This window comes from Spermophilus citellus (assembly GCF_964194105.1).
Source record: "Spermophilus citellus genome assembly, chromosome: 4".
Classification (NCBI taxonomy): domain Eukaryota; kingdom Metazoa; phylum Chordata; class Mammalia; order Rodentia; family Sciuridae; genus Spermophilus; species Spermophilus citellus.
This window is the reverse complement of record NC_138185.1, coordinates 117,081,487-117,099,890: the sequence shown is the minus strand read 5'-3', so window position 1 is coordinate 117,099,890 and position 18,404 is coordinate 117,081,487. Positions and strand designations below refer to the sequence as shown.

Here is an 18,404-nt window from a genome sequence, read left to right as displayed (position 1 = left end):
ATTTTCTCCATTTAGACTCTTTCTTCTCTTGTTTAAATGGTTTTTAGTCTTGTTTTGAGACATCTCAAAATTATTTTAGAAGTATGTAGTACAGAAATAAATCAATAACAAAGTGTCAAGTTAACTGATACATACAATCTCAACAACAAATGCAAAGCTGGCCATAATGTTTTAAGCTACAAATCAAATACATTTTAATTTGAAATAGCCAAATCACTCATATGATACCAATAAATGTTTGGAAAGCATTCTCTTAAACACAGTTACCTTTAAAAATCATTTTTAGCCTTGGAATATAAAATTATGAAAAAAAGATTTATTCACTCACCCAATGAAATTCTCATACATACTCCTGCTTTCTACTGATATTGCAATGTAGTTGAAATTTATAGTTTTAAAAGTTTTACACCTGGAAAATAATTTGGTCCTCCTAACAGGCACAGAAAGGGGGCTCTGTTTCTCCCCACATAGAGGTTTGCAAGGCTGACCAACAACTTGGTATCCCCAGAGGACATATTTTGAATGACCTTATTCAATGACTTATTTCATATATGCAGTTGAGTTGAACAGATGCTGACGTGCCCATTACCAGAGCTTTTTGGCCTAAACATGCAATCCCAAACCTTCAGAATGGCACTAGCAGTTTTAAACTCCCCTTTGAAATACTAGCTAATGCAAATTCAGATCACCATTAGAATATCAGATCCATTTAGAAAAACCATAAAGAAACTTTGCCTTTATCTCTCAAGTCAGCTTTCCTATGGAAAAGAATGTCATGGTGTTTATCTCTAAAGTAAGAAGGATGTACTCACTGCCAGCTGTCATCACTTCATGTTCCCGTTCTTCCTCCTCATCCTCTGGCTCTGGATGCCCCTCTTCTCTGTCTCTCTCAGCCTGTTCTTCCATTTCAGCTTCTTCATCAATGGTCCGGGTAAATGAATGTTCCTGAGGATCAACATCTGCAGAGTCTTGGTTGTCTGAGATCTTAAAGAAATTATCAGAAACTACACTCAATATATCTTTCAAAAGCTTTTAAAAATTTCCTAAAACTTTAACTTTTTATCATGGAAAATATTGCTGATATAAAAATAACATGAATTTTACAACAAAACCTCAAGTATTATCTAGATAATACTAGATAAATCTTAAAAGATTAGAAAGAATATGTATGCACACAAAATATACAAACACATATAGGTTATCTTCCTCAGTATTTTGATTAAAATGCCATGCCCTAAAGTGATTCACATTTATGTTACTATTTACCTGTAAAACTACAGGGCTGCAAGTTAAAATAAGTTATGTTAAATAAGACACCAAGCATAAAAGATAATTAAAGAATAAGATGTTGATTCCATTGTTTCCCTCAAATTGTGTATATTACTCTCCTGTATAAATAATGTTTAATAACTCTAAATTTAAAATAGTATTCTTTTTTCTTTAACCTTGCCCCTGAAAAACCAAAAAAATTAGAATTACAGTAAGAACAATATTAACTTTATTTCCTACTGTGGACATGCTACCTAGCAATCATCAGGATAGAGGAAAGAATCCTGAAAACAGGTACTCAGAGGGTCACAAATACCATAACAATATAAATTTTCTCTAACAAATTTCAGTATAAAGCACAAATGAAAAATTTTAATTATATCCTCAGATCCATGACAAGTTATTTTGTGATTCATGACCAGTAAGTAATTTAGAAATCTGACAGAGATGGAGTTACTGAGCAATCAGACTCCATAATACATGTCATTTGTCCCCATAATATGTGAATTTCAAAATTGAGCCTCAATAAAATGGATAATTAACACTTTTTTTAATGGACTTTCAAGATCACTCTCAAATTGTCAAATCCACAAATGTTAAATCAGTGAATATCCAAAATTTACTATACAACAAATTTAGAAATATTTTGGTTTTTTATATGTAAGAACTAAATGATGGAGTGGAAAACATCTGTAGTGTCAAGTTTCAAAGTAAGTATTTCTGAAGATGATGTTCCCAGGCTTATATTTATAATTACAGGATCAAGTTAGCAGAATCACCAAGTAGTTTAAAAATTATCTCATTTTTGTTGCAAGAATTTCTTCTGGATCATCCTTAATAATTTCAATCTTCACTTTTAGTGGAAAACAAATCATAAGAAGGCCTATTTTCATGTGATGATTCCTTTCTTTATTTTCACTTTTCTAGGCTGAACCTTTTTGATACTTTTCTATTCTCATATAAGATAATTTCTGGAACTTTTACCAATCCAAGGTATTTGGTAATAACCCTTATAACTTCTGGCACCCCAAGTAAAAAAGGGTAATTCAAATGTGGCCTGATCCACATTAAAAAAAGAATATTTCTGATGATTTTAATCATTCAATTTGTTGTTAATTAATATTATTTATGCAGGATAAGACTATATAAACTTTCTTAGCAGTCCATTCCACTTGATAAATGTGTCATTAAATGAATGCCCAATCTTTTGACTTCTATCTTTTTAATTAGGATAAACTATTCAACATTTATTGAACATTTACAACAATCAAGGTACCTATTTTCTCAAATAAACTAATATGGAGCTATCTGACAGCTTGTAGAAAAATACAGAAATTAATTAATTTCCAACTTTACCCATCTGTCTCGTGATGATGACCTGGTTTGAATAAGTTCAAGGTTCTTGCAAGCAAGTAAACGACTTCGAACTTTGTATACACAACGGTACACTTCTGATAAGCTTTTACCAGGTTGATATCTAAATAAAGAATCAAAATAGAAAGGTCACCTAATTTCTAACATCATGAGAACAAATATTTGTCTGATGATAGTTTTAAGTTACTTGCCGGCTTTCTCCACATGCTTGACTAAGTAAATTTGTGTGTTTCAGAAGTGCTGCAAGAACAAATCTAGACACAGTATCCAAGAGTGACTCATTACTTAAAGTTGCACTGTCCCAATCTGAAAATAAAAATGATGCATTGACATTTAAAAGGACTCAGAAAACAGTTCAGAAGTAAATTTAATAATTTTATTCATCCAACACTTGAATTTTATCATCTTATTCTAAACAGTTACTTAACAAATGCCCATACTGTTTCAGGTGCTGGGATACAACAATAAGCAAATCTCACAGAGCTTAGATTTCTGGCAGAAGGATAAGAAGGCAGCGGGTTGGGGCTGGGGTTGTGACTCTGCGGTAGAATACTCGCCTCGCACATGCAGGGCCCTGGGTTCGATCCTCAGCACCACATAAAAATAAATAAATAAACAAAATAGAGGTATTGTGTCCTACTACAACTAAAAAAATAAATATTAAAAAAAGAAGGCAGCAGGTAAAAGAGAACAAATAAAAACATTAATATGACAGATAAGTTCTAAGGAGAAAAATAAAATAGAATAAGGAGAAAAGGAGTATTGTACTATATGCAATTATTATTTTAAATAGGATGGTGTGAAAAGTTTATGATAAGGCTACATAGGAGCAGAAATCTAACTGAAGTAGGGAAAGAAGCCAGGTAGAAACAATACCCCCTCAAGAAAGTTACTAGGCAGAGGATCTAGCTAGAGGGCTCAAGGAGACCAGTGTAGATGGAGCGAAGTGTGCATGCATAAGAGTGAGTAGTAGGAAAAGACACTAGAGAGCTGGCCAGGGATGAGATCACATTGATCTTCGGAGCAAAGCACATCCTCTAGGTTTTCCTAACAGGAAAATGAGAATCAGCATTAGAACACTTTGAGCAGAGATAATGACAAGATCTTTAAAAAGCTCTCTGACTGCTGAGTGGAAGAATAATTATAGTGACAGCAAAAAAGTTATTATTGCAATAATGCAAGTGAGAAAGGATGGTGGAGCAGTAGAAGTAATGAGAAGTGGAAGAGCTCATATATATTATTTCAAAGGTGTTGACAGGATTTGTTAATGGATTAGATATGTGATGTGAGAATGAGAGAGAAGTCATGGTTGAATCTAAATAGATTTAAAATGTAGTTGAAATAAATAAATAAAATGTAGTTGGCACAGAGAGACCACAGAAGAACAGTTTTGAGGGTGGGAAGCTGGAATCAGGAGTCTCATTTTGAATATTATCTGTTGGACATACTAATAAAAACACTGAATAAACTATTCATGTGTGTACATGTCTGATAATTAAAGCCATAAAAGAAGGTTCTATGAGCCCCAATACATTAAAGTAGATAAGAAACAAAACAACATTTGGACAGAAATGAGCAAAAGCAATTAGAATCCCAAATTACAGCATGAGATAAAGAGAACCAGTCAGATGTTTTTTTTCTTCCCATTCTTTAATTTCATGTTGGCACATCAGTACTACACTTTTAAAATAGATTATATTTAGTAGATTCCAAATGGAGATGGAAGGTTTATTTTCACTAATCCCCAGAGTAATTGTAGACTCTGTTCATAACAGATTTACTAAATGCCTGTGCTACTTACAAACAAAATCAAACAAAAAACATCCTTGGAAAATATCAAACTCTACTTAATTTTATTTCTTTTTAATATCTTCTTAATACTCGTATCTCAAAAGATAAAATGTTACACCTTGGTTTTCCATTTCATTTATGTATGCCTAGGTCAAAAATGTAGGTTTAGACTTACCTATTTTATAGGTGAAAAAATTGACTACACAAATATGTCTGATTTTAAGAAAACCTCATGTCCCATAAAGACTCTTAGGATGACAATCTGTATCACACAAAAATTGTATCCACATCTGATTCTTAAGAAGTCATCTTTTCTATGGGTCTCTGACTACTGTGAAAACTGCCATATTTATAATCACACAGGATTCCTCAAGGAGGCTAAAACTCATCTTGAAAAGCAAACTATAGTAACAACCTTGACACTGTTACAAATTTAGCAGGGATTATTCTCCTATGTGATTTTTAAAATAATGTGTTCTTTTATTACATTTTCATTAAAATTATGTTCCTTTCACTCCAAGCACTACAGAATGGCTCCACTAATCAGGTATGCAATTCATGCTGTAATAATATAAGTAATAGAGCAAATGGTAAGATTTTACTCGCTATATATTTATATCTAGGTTTTAAAAGTTCTCATTGCAGTGTAACAAATGACAATGTGAGTGTGAGATAAAAGAAAATCTGACTGCATTTCTAAGTAAATAGTACAAATATCAGAATATCAGAATACACAACTTAGAAAGTAAATTTTTCTTCTCCATTAACTTACTTTTCCACTTCTGGTAAGAATCACACGACAGAATGAATGAAAAATGATTAGGACACAAACAAAATGGATGAGATTAAACATTTTTTCCTGAGTGTCTGTTTTTGAGATGGCATTCTTGCTATATTGTACTGCCCAGGCTGTCCTTGAACTTGCAATCATTCTACCTCAGCCTCTGGAGTTTCTGTGATTATAGGCATGCATCCCATGCCCCATGTGTGGAGATTAAACTTTCAAAGGTATCTTCTTGCCAGTATTTAAAAAATCTAAATAACAGCCATGCATGGTACACACCTGTAATCCCAGTGGTTCAGGAAGCTGAGGCAGCAGGATGGCAGGTTCAAAGCCAGCCTCAACAACTTGGCAAGGCCTTCAGCAACTTATTAAGACCCTGTCTCAAAATTATATAAAGGAGAGGGGTGCTGCAGATATGGTTCAAAGACTAAGCTCCCCTGGGCTCAATCCCTGGTACCCCCCTGCCAGAAAAATAGTCTGAATATGTTTCTCCATTCATTTTATTTAGAAATAGCCAATTAAAAGTGCAACTTTGCTCACTATTACCATTTTTATCATAGAAGAAAATCCAAAGAAATGGGAGAAAATTAAAGATGGCATAAGAGAGAATAAAATGGAGAACATTAACTAGAGACTTGTGATTCTAAACAGTACAAGTCATCTTTAAAGGAAAATGGGATCTTCAATGAAATCAAGTATATTCTTTAAAAATTTACAAATAATTTTATTAAAAAATATTAGAAACTGAAATACCACCATATAATTTGCATAGTACTATATTTAACAGTATACCTTGTCTCAAATTTATAACTGGGGGGCAGCCGGTACAGGGACTGAATCTGAAGATTCTCTACCACTGAGTTACATCCTGGTCTTTTTATAAAAAAAATTTTGAGACAGGGTTGAAATTGAGAGGTTGGCTAGAACTGTTCTTCATTTCCTCCTACCTCAGCTTCATAACTGTCAAACTGCTATCTCTAGCAACATTCAGAAGTTGTCAAGTATTTTATAGATGAAGAAAACACTCATCAAGGGCTGGGGATGTGGCTCAAGCGGTAGCGCGCTCGCCTGGCATGCGTGCGGCCCGGGTTCCATGCTCAGCACCACATACAAACAAAGATGTTATGTCCGCCGAAAACTAAAAGTTCTCTCTCTTTTAAAAAAAAGAAAAAGAAAAAGAAAACACTCATCAAGTTTGGAGGTTATATTTCTAAGCACACATTTTTTTCAGTTATTAAAGTAGGGCTTGGAAAGGGAAGATACCCATTAAAGAGACTCCATTTAAACATCATAGAATAGTAAAATGATTTAACACATAAATTTAGTTTTTACATAGAGAGTTTCCTTTAAGTGGAATACATATATATAAAAAAACCACCTAGGGTGTTTTCCACAAAGGTCAAAAGAAACTCTTTAAAAATGCTATGTATATGGGGCTGGGGATGTGGCTCAAGCAGTATGCACTCGCCTGGCATGCGCGGGGCGCTGGGTTTGATCCTCAGCACCACATAAAAATAAAATAAAGATGTTGTGTCCACCAAAAACTGAAAAATAAATATTAAAAAAAATTCTCTCTCTCTCTCTCTCTCTCTCTCTCTCTCTCTCTCTCTAAAAAAAAATGCTATGTATAAAATGTTTTTTTCCTATGAAAAAGTAACATGGTGAGTCCTATAAATATTGCATATATGTTAGTCAGCGATCTAAGTCAACAACATATTTACTTCCTTATTGTTTTTATTTTACCTTTGCTAACAGCATAATCCTGCATGCTGATCCAAAGGCTTCGGGCAGGCTCTTTAGAACAACCCAATGCTAAGTCTACGTAGACAGCAATTTCAGGACGCAATTTGTAATCAAAAGGCTTCTGTTCTTCATTTCCTGAAAGAGCTACTTCTAATAGGCAACTCATACATTTATCTAAAAAAAAAAAAAAATTAAGTTACCAATTTTAAACCTCATAAATTTTGCTGCTACAAATAAACTCTTGCCACATTTATTTAATGCATATATGAAACTATATACTTCAAATCATTTTAAGTAGATGCTGCCAGGTAAAGTCATTCAATGTTTTTCAGTTTGAGGTAGCATCACCCTACTTACTACCTCTAAAGAATGTGGCATTCAGGGAAGAGTTCTGGCACTTTGGCAGACAAAGGTCAGGGATACAAAATGTCCTATATGTGCAGCACAGACCTGTATAACATAAAACTCTCTTGTTCAAAATGGAATGTATCCTCTGTGAGAAACATGGGACCATAGGACAAGAGACAAGACTGAATTTTTTTTTCTTTTTTGCTAGACTTAAAGGAAAATTATCAGTTAAAAATCATCTAAGAAAGGTCAAAGATACCATGAACAATTTTTCAGTAGGCAATCATATTTGTACAGATGGTTCCTAACTTTTCAATGCAACATCTGGCATTCAGAATTCATCTATTTTAAAAACACACAAAAGGATGCTCTAAATGATGGTAAGGTTTTTTGGCAAGTCCCCAAAGTCAATTTAACCCATAATACAATAGAATTATTAAATATTTATAATTTTATGATAATACTTTTTCCTTTACATAAGTATTTAAACAAGAACATTTTAATAATTTCATGATTTTTAATTTAAAAAATAACATTAAAATTGATTTCATATTTAAGCCCAGTTAACTGGATAAAGTAAATATAACAGAAATATGAAGAAGGAAGAGATATACTTTTTTTCCTCAGGAGATCATTTGGGACTATCAGAATGGTAAACATTAAGAGCAATGAAACTCTCTTCATTGTGTTAAATATCACTTGAACAACACATGATTTTACATTTTTAATTAAAATATATCATAAACACCAGTCTAGTATTCATCAACCATGGTCCAACTCACTTTCTGGTTCATAAATGAAATGATGAATACACACTCTTATTAGGAAAAAGAAGAAATTCTTTAACTGCTTCCCTCAATCTTACTCTTCATACTTGCAATTCCCAAAGGAGAATCTTTCTCTCATTTTGTCTTAGATTTCTTTCTTTTCTTTTCTCCTCCCTCCTTTATTCTCTCCCTTCCTCTTTTCCCTTCCACAATTCCTCTCCCTTTCTTCAGACTTTCCTTTGTGAACACTCAGAGTTTCTCTTATCAAGAAACGAGTTTTAGATCTAATAAGACTATATAGATTAATATAATTCATTATTTAATAGATTCAAAATCAGAGGTCCAGAAAGATTAAAGGACTAAGCTTACATAAAACAAGTAGATCATCTGTTGGAGAAGTGGGAGATGAGGCAGGAAAGGAAAACCCATAGACCATAGATATTACAAATGGAGAGAGAGAAAAGACTGCCACACACATCTGAGGGGTATTTGAAAAAATGGGCAATGGTTAAGTCACAACAGGTACTCCTTTAGAACTTTACATTCTATGAGGTAGTTTACAACCACTAAGCTTCAGAACAAAATAAATCAAGCATTTTCTCTATTTTTATGAGTTAAATACCTTGCTCAAAATGAGTAAAAAAGATAACAGAGTAGGACCAGACCCACATTTTCTTAGTTTAGGGGGCTCTTTTCACTATACCATGCTGCAAGATATAATTGTTTTCTTCTGTGGGCTCCAAGTTACAGTCTCAGACAGTTGCTAACACTGCAACTGTATATCAGTTTTCTATTTCACACACTCAAAATAAGAGAAATGTCTAATAGAGGTACAAACAAGAACGCATTTTAAAAATCGCAGAGAAGCACATTACCTAACTGAGGTGTGTCCATTTCTACACCATCACTGAAAAGTGGTGTTTTCATCCAATATGCAGTATCCTGTTCCTCTGGAGACACGGGGGAGCCCTGAAGCATGCCACCAAGACACCGCCCAATTAGGAGAGCAATTGTCCTTTCCAGATCAACAAGCCACACCCAAGACTGAGCTGGCTGAGGTAAGGGCACACCAGCAGGGTCAATTACTTCCGGCCCTCCTACAGACAAAATCATTAGTAATTGTGTCTTTATCTGGCATATTTAAGATTTAGAAGCTTTCTCATGGTATTTTATACTATAATAAGATAATGAGGCAAAATAATTTCATAATGAAAACATATATTATAATACTCTCTATATGTTTTTCTGGTATACCAGGCTAATTTAAAATGCATTCAGAGAAGTTGTATTATTAAATAAAATTTTCTGCTGGGGATGTAACTCAGCGGTAGAATACTTGTCTAGCATGCACATGGCCCTGGGTTCATTTCCTGATGCAGAAAAAAAAAATTCTTTAAACTTTCTGAAATAAAATTTTCTTTCATAAAGACAGTGATTTTAAGATAAACATTAAAATGGTCTATCACAAAATTATTCTATGTATTCTGTTCTTATTCTCCAGATCAAATTTTATCATTCCTAGTTCCTCCTTGAGCACCTTACTCTAAAATCAAAATAAGAGTAGATCCATTAAAGTGACAGTACTATTTAATGCTTTCAGGACTTGAATTCAGAATTGTTTTGTACTAAGATGTACACCTATGCTTTTTCTCACTGCATATTTTGTTTCTGTTTTGTTTTGTTTTTAGTACTGGGAATTAAGCTCCAGGGTTCTTTACCACTGAGTTACATCACCTGCCCTTTTTATTTTTTTTTTTAAATGAATTGTATGGAAATTTCTTTTTTTTAAAGAGAGACAGAGAGAGAGAAATTTTAATATTTATGTTTTAGTTTTCAGCGGACACAACATCTTTGTTTGTATGTGGTGTTGAGGATCGAACCCAGGCCGCACGCATGTCAGGCGAGCGCGCTACTGCTTGAGCCACATCCCCAGCCCCCTTTTTATTTTTTATTTTGAGACAGGGTCTCACTAAGTTGCTGAGGCTGGCCTCAAACTTGCAATCCTCCTGTCTCAGCCTTCTGAGTCACTGGGATTACAGGCATGCATCACTGCACCCAACTGTACATTTATTTTTTGTTTTATAACTTGATTTTATTTATTTTTTGTGTGGTGCTGAGGCTCAAACCCAATGCCTCACATGTGGTAGGCAAGCGCTCCACCACTGAGCCACAACCCCAGCCCTGTACATTTGTTTTTAAAAATTCTTCAGTTAAAAAAAAAAAAGAAGACACTTAAAATTAAGAAGATATAGTGATATAAAGAAAAACAGAAATCAAAAAATTCAAATCACAGTTATTTGAAAAAACAAGGCTGAGAGTGGTAGTACACCTCCAAAATCCCAGATACTTGGGAGGCTGACAAGAAAGATTCCAAGTTCGAGAACAGCTTGGGCAACTTAACAAGACTCGGTCTCAAAATAATTTATTTTTAAAAAGGGTTGGTGTTGTAGCTCCGTGCTAAAACAATCTATGGGTTCAATTCCCAGTTTTTCCCAGCCCACATAAAAAAAGTGAATTAAAATGCCATATCTAAAATCAAAATATTATTTCCTACAAAGTACCCAAAAATAAAAGCACTGAAAGATGGGTTCTCAATTTCTATTCTTTACATTCAATCAGCTCTCTATATGTCAAAACAAAATCTGTCAAACAGATTTAAAATGAAAAACCTTTGTTTTAAGAAATGAAACTTTTTAGTTGAATCTACTATATTGATAAATCTAATAATATACTTATTTCAAATTTTATAAATTATATATTGATTACAATATACAAATATATATTGACTACATTATTTTAAGTACCTCTAAGGAAAAAAACGGTGCTGAATAAATTATAACAATGCCTTCCTATTATGCATTGTAAGGTGCATCTCAATTTCAACTATGTCAAATTTTGAAGGAAAAGAAGTCTTAGAACCAATACTCAAGCCTGATGATCATAAAGATACTTTTTGTAACTCTCATATACTAGCAACTTTTTTTGGTTGCTTTAAGTCAGTTCTCACTTTAAACTCTAAAGTCTTAGAAGATAATCTTATACCTATGATTACACTAAAAATCCAAGTGTCAAGACTTTAAATGATGTATGCAAGAGGAACAACTTTTCTGAAAAGTATTATTTAACCTCTTAACTACCTTTACTTACCATGAAGAGGCCACTGTAGCTCTTGGTCTTCTAAAAGAGCAGCAGCTGGCAGAAGTCTATTAAGACAATCAAGTGGTGGCAAAAGATCAAGGAGGTAACTCAATAAAGGACGAGCCACTGACACCGGGAGTAACAGCAGGGAATTAACAATCTGACAAAGCATGCTGCCTGCAGCTGAGACGTATATCACATCTATGAGGGCAAAATGCAATGTCAATTAATTATTTCAAATAAACTTAAAAGGAAAAAAAAGAACCGAAGAAATATTACTTTAGTTTGGAACAGGGTAGACTAATTCAATACCTCTTTGCTGAACACCCACCTGGTAGCTGGTATCACACTAGAATTTACTAACATTCAACAAACATTTTGTAAGATAGCATACATACCTTCCATACCAACAAATTCAAAGGATTAAAACTGCTTTCCTTAAAATGCATTATGAATTTCTCACTCATTAATTTATCCTCATTTTAAAATTTACTCAAATATTTATTGAGAACAATCTGGGGATGTAGCTCAGTGGTACAGTGCTTGCCTAGCATGGGTCAATCCCTGGGTTCAATTCCTAGTACTGGAAAGAAAAATGTATGGAGTACCAACAAGACCAGACACTGGTCTAAGTAAAGGGGAAACAGCCATTACCAAAGCTGTCAAAATTCTTGCCTTGTGGTGATTACATTCTAGTGAGAGAAATTTTTGATTTATTTTAAAACCAAATTTGCTTTTTAAAATTAAGACCATCTTAAAACATGTCTTTTAATTAAATCAAATTTGTTTCAATATTTCATTGCATTTGAAACTAGAAGGAACATTCAGATACGACATCAGTTTGAACACATTAAATATTAGATCACAGTGATGATTATGTTGATTTTGAACACTGTGTTCATCAGTATACTAGAAGTTGGAAAAACCACAATAGGCAAAAAAACTTGCATTCAGATCAGGACTAAAGTACATTAATGTGGTTGATTTAGCTCAAGAAGCTTGATCACCAGGCATCATGGAATCAGGCAAGATGGCTTCTCCAACAAACATGCCAAAAAATGCACAGATAATGACACAAATCCTAAAGGATATGGGGATTACAGAAGAGGCAAGAACTATAAATCTGGTGTTGGAGTCTGCCTTTTAAAATGTGACCACAATTCCAGATGATGCTAAAACTTATTCAAGCCATGCTAAGAAAGCTACGGTTGAGCTGGGTATAATGGTGCATGCCTGTAATCCCAGCGGCTCAGGAGGCTGAGGCAGAAGGATTGCGAATTCAAAGCCAGCCTCAACAAAAGTAAGGTGCTAAGCAACTCAGTGAAACCCTATCTCCAAAAAAAATACAAAATAGGGCTGGTGTGTGGCTCAGTGGTCAAGTGCCCCGGAGTTCAATGCCTGCTACCAAAAAAGAAAGAAAGAAAGAAAGCTACGGTTGATGTAGATGATGTGCAGAATGGCAATCTAGTGTTGAGCTCACCAGTCTCTTACATTTCCTTCCTCAAGAGATATTTTATTAGATATTGTAAGACAAAAAAACCAAACTCCTTTGCTATTGACCAAGCCACAGATAGGTTCTAGACTGTCAATCTGATAGATATTGTTCAACAGCTTCAAACTATAGGCTCAAGTCTATACAAATTAAGACATCTATTTAGCAGGAATAACAGTTCCACAGCTAATATCAGATTAAATACTCCCACACTAGGCACATCAACCCCACAAACCATGTCTATTTCAATTAACGATTCCAATATCTCTTACTGGGCAAAGGTTTGCAATAAAGATGGTTGCCTCACAGTTCTCTGCTGAAAGATCATCAATTCCTACAAAATCAGCAATTCAGAATGTTCTTATTAATTCATCATTACTTGGGTCCAAAAACACTCTTATTCCCACTAATCTGGTATCATCACAAAGTACTGCCAATGAATCATCAAATGCATTGAAAACAAAACATAATAAAGACGATGATGACTAAGTTAATTTGTAATCTAGCCTTGATGCATATAACATGCATACCTGAATCCAATGTACTGAAATTAAACAAGTATTTCAAATTGTGTTTTAGAAGCTTAAATAGTATTTAATGAGTAGATATAATTACTATACTTTGCAGTTGAAATGTTGGATTTTCTTATTTTTTTTAATATTTATTTTTTAGGTGTAGATGGACACAACACAATGCCTTTATTTTTATGTGGTGCTGAGGATTGAACCTGGGTCCCGCCCGTACTAGGCGAGTACTCTACTGCTGAGCCACAATCCCAGCCCCTTGGATTTTCTTTAATAGAACTAGTAATGGTTTTCATCCAACTTTATGTATAAAAATAAAATTTTTCATTATCAAGTTGAAAAAAATTAAAATAAGTTTCAGATGCTTGTGGAACAGACAAATGGAGGTACCTAATAAGCAGTAATTTGAGTTTCTCAGTTTGTTTCTTTCTTTATCATCAGGAAAACATCACAGTTTATTTGGTTAAGGTCATACATACTAAATTATTAGTTGTATTTTGGACAAGCAAGAAAAAATACAGGTAGGCAACAAGATAAAGGCTTTAGTGCTCATGAAAGTTTTTAGCTAGATACAGATATGGGAGTCATTAACATACATATTATGGTTAAAAACATTACTTAGATTAGACAAGTCTATTCAGGAAGAAAAAAAGAGCTTAAAACAGAATTCAGAGGATCCTCAACATTAACAATCATGTCCAATGAAGAGGCCTACAAGAACCCACAGACCATTGTTTAATGGTCAAAGACATGGGAAAAGACAGACCTGTGACTACAAAGTAGGCCACAGAAGAAAGCATTTCAAATAGGAAAAGGGAACAATGGCAAATGCTTAAGAAAGAGAAATAGTAGATAAAAGCATTTCACTTTATGCCATTTAAAACTGATGTTTCTGAGTTTATAGCATCCAATGTCTTTAAATTAAGCCCCTGCCTTGCCAATTAGAATTTCTTAAGAACAATCAGTGCTACCATTACCCCTAACCAAGATCAAAAGGATAGCTTTTCAATGTTTTTATTAGTACATTATAGTTATACATAATAGTTGGGTTCACTTTGATATAATCATAAATGCATATAGCATAGTTTGCTGCTTCTCAATTCCTTTTTCTCTCCTCCTCCCTCTGTTTGATCTCCCTCCTCTACTTACTGAATTTCCTTCTATTTATTTTTTAATTGGTAGATTATAGTTATACACAAAAGTGGAATTCATTGTGATATTTTCATATATGCATGTAAGTTGGTCATTTTCATTCCACAGTTGGTACCCCTTACCAACCTATCCTCTATTCCCCTGGGTCCCCATCCTCTACTCTACTGTTTCCCTTTTTATATCCATGATATCTCCCCCTCTTTTTCCCCCTTATTTCTCTCTAGCTGGAGAGAAACACAAACAGAGAAAATATTCAGCCCTTGACTTTCTAAATCTGGCTTATTTTTCTTAGCATGATATTCTCAAGTTCCATCCATTTACCAGCAAATAACATAATTTCATTCTTCTTTATGGCTGAGTAAAACTCCATCATATATATACCACAGTTTCTTTATCCATTCATTCTTTGATGGACACCTAGGATGGTTCCACAACTTGGCTATTATGAATTGTGATAAACACTGGTTCGCATGGATTACAACAGTATACTGATTACAATTGTATTGAATAAATGCCAAGGAGTGAGATATCAGGGTCATAAATATGGTGGTTCTTTCTTAGCCTTTTGAGGAATCTCCATATTCTTTCCACAGTGGTTATACTAACTTGCAGTCCCAACAACAACAACAAAAAAAAAAAACCTGGTATTAGCATAAAAATAGACAAGAAGACCAAAGGAATAGAAATCACACAGACAAATCCACATAGGTACAGCAATCTGGTCTTTGACAAAGGCATCAAAAACATACATTGGAGAAAAGATGGGTTTTTTAAAACAAATGGTGCTGGGGAAACTGGATATCCATATGTAGAAGAATGAAACTAGATCCCTCTCTCATTGCCACAAAAGTAACTCAAACTGGATCAAAGACCTAGAAATTAGACCAGAAACACTACAACTACTAGAAGAAAACATAGCATCGACACTCCAAAAGGCAACAACTTCCTTAAGAAGACTCTAAAGGCAAGAATCAACAAGTGGGGCGGCTTCAAATTAAAAAGCTTCTGCACAGCAAAGGGCATATAGAGAGAACCTACAAAATGGGAAAACGTCTGCCAGTTACTCTTCTGACAAGGAATTAATATTCAGAATATATAAAGAAGTTAAAAAACTTATCACCAAAAAAAATAAAAAATCCAAGTATCCCAGACAATAAATGGGCAAATGATCTAAACAGACATTTCTCAAAAGAAAAAATACAAATAGCCAACAAATACATGAAAAAATGTCCAACATCCTGAGAAGCCAGGGAAATGCAAATCAAAACTATATTGAGGGGCTATATATTGTAGCTCAGTGATAGAGTGTTGCCTGGCACATTTGAGGCACTGGGTTCAATCCTCAGCACAGTAAATAAATAAATGAATGAATGAATGAATGAATAAAAGTATTATGGCCATCTACAACTAAAAAAATAAACTACACTGATATTTCATCTCACTCCAGGTATAATGGCAACCATCAAGAATACAAATAACAATAACTGCTGACAAGGATGTGGGGGTGGTAGACATACACATACACATTGTTGGTGGGAGTGCATATTAATACAAAAGGATCTTTAACAGAAAGAAGTTTCAAGGTCATTCCTCTTCCACTCACAGGCTTCAGGCCCTCTTAAGGCTTTAGAAAGACTATCGAGTCTTCCTTTTTAACTACCTTAACCACCAATTAAATGTGAAATTCAATACTAAACTTACCTCTTAACTTATCTCCAACACTGCCATTCCAAGGACTTTCTTTGAGCAAATTTGCAGAACGTGAATAAATATCTGTGGCATGAGGCAACAAGAGCTGAAGATGTTTATGAAGCAATGCCACACTGCTTGAGTTCTGAAGAGAAAGAAGTCCCTAATTACTACTTTGAAGGATTTAAGTACAGTTTGGTGCAATGGCAGAATAATAATATTATTCTGTAATCCCAGAAACTTGGGAAGCTGAAGAAGGAGGGTCGTAAGTTTGAGGCCAGTACCAGAAACTTAGCAAAACCCTGTCTCAAACTAAAAATGGCTGAGGATGTGGCTCAGTGGTAAAGCACCCCTGGGTTCAATCCCCAGTACCAGAAAGAAAGACAGATTCAAAAATTACAAAAATATTATGGCATAACCAAATATCTGAGTTTCAAGGTCCCTGATGGATCACCATAAAAGGCAAAGAATCATGTACCTCACTGATGTTATTAATATGACAAAATGCCAACAGCTGTTTCTGTAATGAACACAGCAGTTCATGAAGATGAGCAGGCTGACTGTTCTCTGATGATGATGTTCCAAGTAGAAATTTATCACTATTCTTTTCTAGCTCTCCAAATGCTTGATCCTAAAATGACAAAAAATGAAGATTACTTTTAAAAATTTGAAAATCAAAGTGATGCCCTACCACAAATGATTCTAATTTAATAAGTCATTGTCTACTTTTTCCCATCAATGTTTAAATCTTTGTTGTAATCCTTATGCTATTAGCTATTAGATAGTAAAATTCATCAAACAATTTTAATTTGTTTTTCCATTAAAAAAAACAAGTAATACATGCTTCACTACAGAAATTTTGAAAATAAAAAACAAGAAAAAGGAAAACAGTACAACTAAAACAATGTAGATTTTATTTTCACATGTTGTGGATTTTTAACATAATTCTTAATTAAATTTTTTTCTAATTATAAAGGAAATAAGTGAACTAGAGACATAAAAATTAAATAAAATGTATGATTCTAGATACTGAACTAGAGAGAAATTGCTATAATGGTTTATAATAGCCTTATTATTATAGAGATTATGATGGTCTGAAGAAATGGACTAGAAAAAAATGGAAAGATTTAAGAAACACCACAGGTAAGAATTAACAGTTTCATAATACAGGGAAAGCTATGGGGCCCACTATTTACTCTCCAACTGACTAGACTATTAGTCAGAACCAAATGCATTGTTTAATTTTAAGATTTTATCTGAGTAAAGTTAATCCCTTGCTCATTATTATTTTTTTAAAAAAAATTTTGTCTATTTTTATCTGTTTATTCTTCTCAATTAATAAGAAAAAAGTTTGGTAAGATTCTACTATAAATCTCTTTATAATTGCCAATTACATATCATTTGGCTCCCACAGTATTTTAGAAAACCTGACACCCATGTTTCCCTCTTTGGGGAGGCGGGATTAAAGTTTCATTTACATGAATTCATGAACTGTTGTGTTTAAATGTCAAAATATCTTGACTTGAAAAGACTCTTATCCCTTTATACTTTTTTTTATTACTATAATGAAAAAGTAACTTACTGTATAAAATCCTAAATTTCTTAAGAGGGTCTTCATCAAAATTTCAGCCAAATGGGTATCTGGATGGCAGCTCTGAGTGCCATAAGACTGATCTGACAGGTTTCCATAGCTAGTACACACAGAAGAGAGGTCAGCAGCATCAGAGGGTGAACTATAGCCAAGTAAAGAGGCTACATGGGTATGATCTTGCAAACTTGTCAAAATGATATCCAGTTGCATTCTCTAAAGAACAATGAAATAGGAACACATAATTAGCCTGAGATGCATTAGAATTAAAAAAAAAAAAACGATCCTGGGAGTGGGTGGGGATGTGGCTCAAGTGGTAGCAAGCTCGCCTAGCACACGTGAGGCACTGGGTTCGATTCTCAGCACCACATAAAAATAAAATAAAGATATTGTGTTCATCTAAAACTAAAAAATAAATATTTTTTTAAAACAAAGGATCCTAGAAGAAATAAAACTATACCAATCATGCTAACTAATCCACCTAATAGCCCAGATAAATAGTAATCTTCATGAAGTGTACAGTTATAATAAAAATTAACTAATTAATACCATTCATGAAAATGCAACTTACAGATTTTTATTTCATTCTTCATTATAAAACCTAAAACTGTAAGCTAACATGGCATACTGTGCATAAGTACTATATGTAGATAGGAGTAGGAAATGCCAACAAATAAGTATGTTACTCTACAAAATTACCAATGATAACTACTTATTCTGTTGTTTAAAATAAATCACTTGAAAT

The 18,404-nt window shown here is 33.8% G+C and overlaps 1 protein-coding gene and 1 pseudogene across 7 annotated transcripts in view; one reads left to right on the top strand and one right to left on the bottom strand.

The window, feature by feature from the left end:
- HERC1 (HECT and RLD domain containing E3 ubiquitin protein ligase family member 1) overlaps positions 1 to 18,404 on the bottom strand; it is a 189,991-nt gene that overhangs the window by 100,371 nt on the left and 71,216 nt on the right. For all 6 annotated transcript variants that reach the window (XM_081288631.1, XM_081288634.1, XM_081288635.1 and 3 more), the window contains exons 14-22: positions 17,654 to 17,875; positions 16,550 to 16,702; positions 16,084 to 16,216; positions 11,224 to 11,415; positions 8,952 to 9,173; positions 6,962 to 7,135; positions 2,835 to 2,949; positions 2,626 to 2,746; positions 813 to 984 (exon numbers count right to left, since the gene is read on the bottom strand). In XM_081288631.1, coding sequence (XP_081144757.1) covers positions 813 to 984; positions 2,626 to 2,746; positions 2,835 to 2,949; positions 6,962 to 7,135; positions 8,952 to 9,173; positions 11,224 to 11,415; positions 16,084 to 16,216; positions 16,550 to 16,702; positions 17,654 to 17,875 — 1,504 coding nt within the window. The remainder of the gene's footprint in view (positions 1 to 812; positions 985 to 2,625; positions 2,747 to 2,834; positions 2,950 to 6,961; positions 7,136 to 8,951; positions 9,174 to 11,223; positions 11,416 to 16,083; positions 16,217 to 16,549; positions 16,703 to 17,653; positions 17,876 to 18,404) is intronic.
- On the top strand, positions 12,230 to 13,195 carry LOC308647343 (transcription initiation factor TFIID subunit 9-like; annotated as a pseudogene). Its single transcript has 2 exons — positions 12,230 to 12,239; positions 12,723 to 13,195. The product of its transcript is annotated as a transcription initiation factor TFIID subunit 9-like (transcript).